This window comes from Nylanderia fulva, unplaced genomic scaffold (genome assembly GCF_048542155.1).
Source record: "Nylanderia fulva isolate GAGA-0341 unplaced genomic scaffold, ASM4854215v1 Scaffold71, whole genome shotgun sequence".
Classification (NCBI taxonomy): Eukaryota; Metazoa; Arthropoda; class Insecta; order Hymenoptera; family Formicidae; genus Nylanderia; species Nylanderia fulva.
The window spans coordinates 454,211-463,914 of NW_028190819.1; the positions used below are offsets into that span (position 1 = coordinate 454,211).

Sequence of the window (9,704 nt, forward strand, 5' to 3'; positions counted from 1 at the left end):
TTTCAAAAAATGATTTATAAGGCAGTATTAAAATAAGTATTTATTTGAACTTAATAATTTTTTTTCAGTGGAATAGAACTTAATTTTCTTCTCGTGATTGATCATCGCAAGTCTTCTATATTGAACCTTTACTAAGGCTGATCCCAGAAATCATCAACTTTCTCTGCACTCTCACTATATCAATGAATTGTTACTTTATACATTTGGATACTTAAAGTACTTAACGAGTCTAACGGCAGAGAGAACTAATTATTTTATTGCGAACACGTGCATGAAATAATTTGACAAGCTGTACACTTAATAAAGTTGGCCAGTATCTCTCTGTAATAAATAAATAAATTACATAAATAAATAAATAAATAAATCACACACACTGAAAAAAAATTATTAAATAATTAATATTTATTTTAATACTACCTAATAAATCATGTATTTGACACAAATAAATATTTATCTATTTTGAAAAAGAATTTTCTTATATCAAATAAATATTTTCACATCAAATTAAGTACTTAAATTATATTATATAAATTATATAGACATAAAGTTTTCACAGATCGGCTCTCACAATATTATATTGTGTATATAATAATACATATATTATAATATAATTATATATTATATTAATATATTCTATAATATATGTTTATATATATATATATTATATATATATATATATATATTAATATATAATGTTATATATTATAAATATATATACACATACATTAAATAAAAAATATATATATGGAATATATTATATATTTATTATATATTATTTTTAATAAATATATTATTTATATAATATATATGTATTTAAATCAGATTTCCGTCAAGGACACATTTATGATTCTCATATCGAAATAAGAAATACATCGTAAAGTTAAACTTTCAAAAAGACGGAGCAGATGATATAAATTTCGAATCATCATTGAGAGAAAGATGATGATGAACGATGATTAGTAACAAATCCGTTTTCACATGACCGAAATTGTATTTCGAGATTTATGCCCGCAATTTATTTCCTCAAAAATGACGAACGTTCGCGCAGAGAAATTGCTATATTTATCGCACATAGGCACAATCTAATTTACTAAGATTTATAAATAGAGTTTCCAGTCAGAAATTATCGCGCTCTCAATTTTATTGACTCCTTGGCACACTATTGTTACATTCTTCACTTACGCAGTAAATTTCTAATCCTATAGCGAGAGCGCGAACACATTGCAAAGACAGCGAAGACAGGACAATTTTGCTTTGGAATATTTAAACAGCCTATAACTTCGTTTTATACATTGTCCTTCAATCTTGTTTTATTATAATTCACCAATAAGCAATATGCTAGTAGCGTGAAAAAAATTTAAAATATATCACCGCGACATAAAATTTATTCAATAGATACATATATATGTATGTGTTTTGAGTTGTGTTTATAGACATATATATATTATTAGCTATTTTATGATCTTTATTACTTCTTTAGAAATCAATCAGGATTAATTAATTCAAAAAGCATTCAATAAAGAACTTTAATTATAATAATATTAAAGTATAAATATATAATATTAATAATTATAGATTAATTATAGTATATTAATATACAATTTTAATAATTATATTAATATTTAAATTAATATATTATATAGTTCTTTATATTAAATCTGGTATTTAAATTAATTAATTTTGGCTGACATTCTTAAGAAATGGTGAAGATTATAAAATATTAGAGTTTTCTTAATTATAGTATTAATATGAAATGTTAATAATTATATTAATACTTGAATTAACATATTATAATGGATTATAAAATATTAAAGTTTTCTTGTTAAAAAATCTTGAATTAAATAATCTTGACTGACGTATTTTTAAAAAATAGTAAAGTCATTAACAATAAATATATGTTAGTTAAAATTAATTTTAAGATAGTAAAGTTCCTTATTAAACTCTGATATTGGAATTAATTAATTTTGACTGACGTGATTTTTAAAAACCAAGATTATAAAATTGCTAACATTAAATATACATCAGAATTAATTAATTTTAATATATTAATATTTTATTAAAAATCTGATATTAGTTCTGACTGACGTATTCTTAAGAAATAGTAAAGATTTAAAATAACATTAATAAATTACTAAATAATAAATAATAAATTAAATTAATAAATTATAAAATAAATAATGAAATCAATAAATAAAAATGATAATTTTATAAATATTAATTATATTTATTTAAAAAATCTGATACTTGAATTAATCAATCCTGACTGCATTCTTAAGAAAGAGTGAAAAAAATAAAAAATACTAACATTATACATATGCATATATTTGCAATAACTTGCTATTCGGTTATTTGTCGAGATGATACGTGATCTAATGTCATTTTATTCAGATGTTTATTCATATTACACGTTTTTTTCACACGCGATGACGATGATACGCTACTCGGTAACAGCTTTCGACAATGCAATCTCCGGTAGCAGAGATAACATACCTATCCTTGATCTGGAAAAATCTAGTCCGCTGTATTTACGGGAAAAGCTGCTAAAGCGGACTCGGTTTCTCGCGTGAAACTCCGCCGGCATGACGTTATTTATTATTTTGTTCGACGTGTTATCGTTGCGCTGATCCGCATAATTTAACGGCAAACATGAAAACGAGACACGAAATGACGATGTTCGTCGAGAAGAAGCATCGTTTTCCGAATACCAAGCGCAATCAACTTATTCAAACATTGAAACGCAAAGATAGTTGGATATTTTGCTTTCTGTGTCTGCAATGTTTCTTTTCCTTCTTTTTTGCCATTTTTTATTAACAACGACTTCCGCTCCTCTCATTCCGCTACGTAAAAAGGATTTAGCACGAGAAGAATACGATATTAAGAACGCGGTGTTTTTATAAAATAGAAATAGAACATATATATATAGTATTTCATCAATCAATTATAAAAAAAAATATTAATAAGTATGTGGTATCAAAAATAATAAAAAGTATTAATAAAATTAATAAATTAATTAAAATTTAGAATATATCAACAAAAATATTTGTTAAAATATTAAAAAATAAATTTATCAAATATTGATAAATTATACAAAAATTCTAATTACTGTGCAAGAGAGAAAGAGAAAACCGGATTTGTTAATTTTTATTATATAATTAAATAATTTCTATAATTTATAATTTATAATAAATAATTAATAATGTATATAATTAAGAATTATTAATTGTTGCACACGCATTAGTGAAAAATAATGGAGCTTGATAATTTGTCAAAAATGTATGACTGTCTCGTATCAGAAAACAAAATTAATTCAGAGTTGCTGCGTGAGACGAAATAAATCATGTACGCAAAAAGTTTTATTATAAATTCGTACAATTCCAATTTTGTTCCGGTATTATTGGTAAGAGAGAAAGCGCGTAAGAGAAAACATATTTCTTATCTAGAAAAGAGATTATTTTCGGTCGGTGTAGCTTTATTCCATTTTGGACAGCTAATTATTAATTATCCGAATTAAAAGTTCCGCATCCATTGTCAAACTAAAATGGAATATGGATTTTTGTGTATAATTAATTTTATAATAACACACAAAAAGAGAGGTGTAGATGCATGAACCGTATATCATTGTTACAATTAATGTTTGTGTATGATTAAAAAATTTATAAATTATTTTTCAAATATTACATAAATATTACATAAATCTCTAAAATAATAATTTAAAATTATAAAGATTTAATTATAATTATAATTATTAATTTTATAACATATTATAAAATTAGTAATTAAAATTATTAATATAAAAGTAATAAAAAATGCATTAAATTTTTAGTAATAATAATAATAAGTCCTTAATAAATGAATAATTATTTCCTAATAATTTGTTTTTAAATCATGAAACTTTTGTCTAAAATCTAAAACATTATTTCTTGAAAAAAAAATCTTATTGTTATAATAATTTATAATTATTTTTAAAATACCCAGATTTATCTCGTGAGAGAAAAATCTCTCTCACGACTTCTAACATGATCCATATATGACAATCATGTTTGAATGATCGGCGAAAAGTGACAGCAAATATCCAAGTAGCAAACTGACGTCATTAAACGTCAAATTGACGTCTAATGACGTCAAAATGGCTACCTGGGCAGTCGCGCTTTCTGAGGAAAAAAAATAGTTATGTTTATATTTATTATGATAAAAACATATGAGCAACAACGCGTGCTCTTACATTTAAATTATAATCGCTGCGTGATGCCTGTAATTATGTGATCTAAGAGTTACGAGGGCATGTAATTATTTGCAGACGGCCACACGCGCATATATATGCAATATGTCAATCTACGAATAGATAGTGTACACGCATCTTACATGCATAATGTGATGCATAGATGCAGTTCCTTAAAAATGTATTCATTTATATTATGATCCGCATCATATGTTTCGTGATTTTATTTTTATCCAGATTCCTTCGCAAAAATAGTAGATTATTATTAGAAGACAATATAAAATATATTATCTTCTATAATTAATTTACCTATATTTTATAAATTTATAAAATATAGGTAAATTAATTATAGAAGATAATATATTTTATATTAGCTTCTAATAATAATCTACTATTATTTATATAATTAATATTAATAATATTATGTAAATATTATAATAATATTATATAAATATTACATAATTATATATATTATTTGTATAATTATATAATATTTATATGATAATCTACTAATATTTATAATCATATATTTTATTTTATAAAATATATTGTTATAAGTATATTATAAAATATTATATTTTATAAGTATATTATAAATATATTAAAATATGTAAAATACATTGTCTTCTAATAATGATTTACTATTTTAGGTAATATATATTTGAATATTTATTTTCTTTTTATTGAAACGAGGTCTTGTAACCAGAATGAAAAACGGCTAAACAGTCTATATGAATATGCAGAATGTTTATATGGTTTTGCACAGATCTCTCTAATTAGGCCAATAAAAAAATACGTGTCTATATATATTGTATGTGTATTAATTCTATATCACATATATACACACACTAGAAATTTAGAGATGGAAGGAGAGAAAGAAATGCTGTGTACATTTTATATGCGAGAGAGCATAAGTAGAAGAAAGGGCAAGCAACATTTTAATTTTTTTCTTTCTACGCTATTACACGCTTATATATTATAAATAAAAAAAAAATTTTTTTGTTAAATCCAATCACGCGATCTCCTAATATTAGAAAGAGAGAAGTATCTTTCAAATTTCATATAACTCGGAAAGTACTAAATAAAAAAATATATTACGTTTTGAAAATACGTCTTGATATCATTTATAAAATTATGAAATAAAAAATAAAAATTTTTATAAAAATCAAAGTAACCTGATATGACCTTGGAAAATTCACAATTTACAAAGTCAAATTAAATTTTCATTGCATTAATAATAATAATTCCTTAATAAATTAATTATTCCCTAATAAATTTTTATATTAAATTTGATAATATATGATAAAATTAATAATTAAAATTATTATTAATAAAAATAGTAAAAAATGCATTGAATTTTTAGTTATAATAATAATTTCTTAATAAATAAATAATTAGTTCCTAATAATTTTTTTTAATCAAGAAACTTTTGTCTAAAACATTATTTCTTGAAAAAAAAAAATTATTATTATTTTCGAAAAACAAATTAATTTTCTGAAAAATATATAAAATGACATCCTGCGTATGTATATGTTCAAGATAATTGCACAAATATATTATAAAATTACTTAAAAATAGTAAAAATGCATCAAATTTTACTAATAATAAAGGCGATAATGAGGTGACACCATTATTTAAATATACATTCTATAAATTATTAATAAAAAAATACAATTTTTTACTTCTAATTATTATATTTCCTCTCGCGATAAAAAGTAAAAAGAAAAGAGAGATTCTATCATTACTCGGTTCTTTCTTAACGATATTAAAATGACAGAAACACATAATCTCGATGCAATAAAAAAAATCAATAAAAAAACGACACGGCTAAATACACCTTTTCATGAGAACCGAAAAAGTTGAGGCGATTAATTCAACTCTCTTGTGTATATTTGCTTGTTAATATAAACTCGTACAATCTAATTTAACGGGAACATGTACCACCGCCGGCAAAGAAATTTCACACGATAATTCATATGCGAAAGAGCGAATTAACTTTTGTCCGGAATCTTTCATCTAGTTTTAGTTGATCCAAAAAGTGGAGTAAAGACTCGTTTCGCGATCCAAGATAGAGAAAGATCTCTCGTTAACGCGCCTCACATAGGCGATTTTTAAGCCGTTTCGGTTTCGCTGGAAAAATTCGAAAGTCACGATTTTTGTTCGATCCAAGCCGGCGTGGCCCTACTTACGTGCATTGATTTTATATACGTAAAAGTAAAAGCAAAACTCGGAGATCGTAAGATACTCGTTGCTTTTAATTTTACAAAAGTTTTTACATTTTAATCTTATAAATAATATTATTATATCATGTGCACAGGAGCGAAGAAATAATATATTGTCAAGATCATCTCTTAAAATTCCATACTGTCGGTTGACACTAAAAAGCAAAATATTGCGATTGTAGAAAAGAAAATGAAATAATAAGAACTAAAATAAAAATAAAATGAAATAATATTTAATACTCACGTTTTCCCTTTAATCTCTGCTCCCGGCGCTCGGCTTCCAAGTGTCGCAAGAATTCTTGAAAAACGTGCAGCGATTTGTTCAGACTTGTTTTCTTGTAATCCTTTATTCGCTTTTTATTCAAGTCGTACGTTTCCTCCTCGGCCTTGTCCTTTATGTCGTACGCGTTGATCTCGTCTATCAAGGTCATTATCGTGGGAACCTTGTCAAGGTCAAACTTGTCCACCACATTCACATTGAACGGTATGCAGATCTTGCCAGTTTTCGGATGAACGCAGAAGGGAGATTTCAGCAGGTGATTTAAGCCCTTGCTCACGTTTATGTCTAATCTGGGGTACGAGTACTGCAATTTTATCTCCTCTATCAAGTGACGGTACAAGTACCATTTTCGATCTCCCTGAAATATATATAAATTAAGTTATTTCAATTTATTTCGATTTAAGATATAATAAGAAATATCATAAAAAAATTAAAGAAATAAAATTTAAAAAATAAAAAAAAAAAATGATAAGAATATCATGTATTATACAGGGTGTCCCATTTTAATGTCCTACCCTAAATAAGTTTTTTATTTTTGATTGTAGAAAAAAATGTTTCAGACAAAAGTTGTATGGTTTCGAGGAGGACATAAGGTAGTGCCATTAGTTTGACCTTGAATAGTTGCTTGAGAGTCATGTAAAAAGGTCACCTTTAATTTCTTAAATGGAACCACATATTCTTGTAGCTGGCATCGAGAGCTTTCCAAAATGCTATAATGAAACATTTTTATCTCAAGTACTTTTTGAGTTATAAGACAAGATCTCACCTCAAGGTGACCTTTACGTGACCTTCAAGCAACTATTCAAGGTCAAACTAATGGCACCATCTTATGTCCTCCTCAAAACCATACTACTTTTGTCTGAAACATTTTTTTCTACAATCAAAAATAAAAAACTTATTTAGGGTGGGACATTAAAATGAGACACCCTGTATTATATTAGTTGTTTATAATTGTACCTCCGTTCGTTTAGATTCGATATATTGTACGAATGTGTGCCATCTTGCTTCGCTGGTACTTTCTTTGTTGAACAATGCCTTTACGTCTTGTCTGTCTTCCTCATTAGGCAGTATCGGAAGGAATTTCTCAATTCCTTCCTCTGTACCCAGCATATTCTGCTCTTTAACGCACATTTCGACAAAGACAGGATCAATTATATCGAGAGCGCGCCTGCAATATGTACAATCCCACTTTTATCTCTGATTTTTCTGATTCAGGATATTATACTGGGCATTAATATATTATAGACCTACTTAATGGAATGGTGAATCTTATCGCCTGCGAGATGTACCTTCTTTTTCATAAATTCACCTCCACCTATGACTTGTAAATATTCAGCAACTGCTGCACGTATTTGTCCTGACAAGCTGCGAGCTGCTGCGTCACATACCCAACAATGAATACCTCTTCTGCCAGAAAAAACCCACAAAATATGTTTGTAGCCGAAATCCACTGTAAATATCGAATATTTAATTACTTCAAAATTATTGACACCAAAGGCAATATAATGTGATCGTAAGATATCTTACATCTCAACGCATTGTCCAATATCTTGCAAGCAAGCGACATGAATTTCCAACATTTCCCACATATATCCGCTCCTTTACAGCATGTCCGCACTTCATCATAATCAGTCATATCTATGTCGAACACTAATTCTCTCTCTACTGGCTGAAAATTAGGACCTCTTCTTTGATCTTTTGGCCTGGAATAAATACAAAATGTTATCTTTTATACTTATCTATTACATTTAAAATATATAAAAGTGAAAGAGTCAATGAAAGAACATTCAATAAAATACAAATACAAACAATTATATGGTATCTTCTTTTTTTATTATCTACTTTTAACTAGTATTTTGAAAAACAATCATTACTATGTATGTTACTTTAAAAGAATTTAATTAATGAATTAATTAGTAAAATGCTTGATGTCAAAAAATTAGAGAATTATTACAAATAATGATAAACTGTTTTAAGTTAGAAATAAACTCTATTAGAGAGAATTTATTGAAAAATGTGACAAAAAATATATTTTATATATTATTCCGATACTTTACTGGACATTATAAACCGCTCCTATATCAATTTTATGTGGCAGCAATCTTTTAATTTCATCCGACAGTCCCTTCTGATCAGCGAATGATTGGTAACGTATATAAATATCATCTGAAAGAGTGAAGGAGAATTCTCTCTTGCTGAATGTACCCGCTGAAAGAAAGAAATTAATTAATTAAAGACAAACATTATTATTTATTATATATACAATATAATAATATATAAGAAATATATAATAGAATATATAATATAATAATAATATATATAATAAATTAATATAATAAATACAAATCTTAATCTCACCATTTCCATAACTTAACCACCTATAATAATCAGCAAATGGAAACAATCTCGAATAATAAACTGGCAATAAATCGAGTAAATCCGACACATCACCCATATTAATATTGTTAATTGATACTGTTTACGAGAATAGGTGTGCTTATATTAGGTTATACATATACAACTTCGAATATATCTCACTTGTTATTGTAATTTTTGTTCTCTTTTAAATATCATTTGAAATAATATTATGTGTTTACGTTGATACGTAAACTATACTTGTCATCAAGTTAGAAAAATCAACAAAAATCGAGATTAATCAAGGAGAGACACGACAGAAAATTGGCGCGAAATTTATACCACTTGATACACTGAGATCAAGTTAGATTAATTTAAGTTAGGTTGGGTTATAATAAATAACTTGTTTATAGGATTGTTGCATTTTTCGTTTCTATATTTCATTTTTTTTTAATTATTTTAAAAATAATTATATAATTATTTTTTTTTTAATAATCAGATTTTTGTTATATATATATATATTTTTTTTTAAATAAATTTCTGTTAATTTTTTAAATTTTACACTTGTATTTGAGATTCTCTTATATGTAATTTATTATTGAATTATTTATTATTGTATCATAAATAT

At 25.7% G+C, this 9,704-nt stretch overlaps 1 protein-coding gene across 2 annotated transcripts; it reads right to left on the reverse strand.

The window, feature by feature from the left end:
• Positions 1-49: 49 nt before the first annotated feature.
• DNApol-alpha50 (DNA primase small subunit) lies at positions 50-9,424 on the reverse strand. Of its 2 annotated transcripts, none has more exons than XM_085488773.1 (7): positions 9,080-9,424; positions 8,779-8,929; positions 8,249-8,424; positions 7,973-8,171; positions 7,679-7,889; positions 6,686-7,079; positions 50-321 (listed from the first exon to the last, which is right to left on the reverse strand). In XM_085488773.1, exons 1-7 carry the CDS (start codon positions 9,174-9,176, stop codon positions 230-232), a joined length of 1,320 nt encoding a protein of 439 aa, XP_085344899.1. In that variant the 5' UTR covers positions 9,177-9,424; the 3' UTR covers positions 50-229. The 2 variants fall into 2 exon arrangements, with proteins under 2 accessions (XP_085344899.1, XP_029166693.1); XM_029310860.2 differs by lacking the exon at positions 50-321 and adding an exon at positions 6,454-6,596.
• Positions 9,425-9,704: the final 280 nt, after the last annotated feature.

Excerpts from the sequence above, each read along its gene's own strand:
- DNApol-alpha50 (XM_085488773.1), bottom strand. The coding sequence starts at position 9,176 with ATGGGTGATGTGTCGGATTTACTCGATTTATTGCCAGTTTATTATTCG. Across the intron at positions 7,890-7,972 it reads AAGATTCACCATTCCATTAA|GCGCGCTCTCGATATAATTG; the intron begins GTAGGTCTATAA and ends TACATATTGCAG. Across the intron at positions 322-6,685 it reads GCAGAGATTAAAGGGAAAAC|AGAGATACTGGCCAACTTTA; the intron begins GTGAGTATTAAA and ends TATTTATTACAG.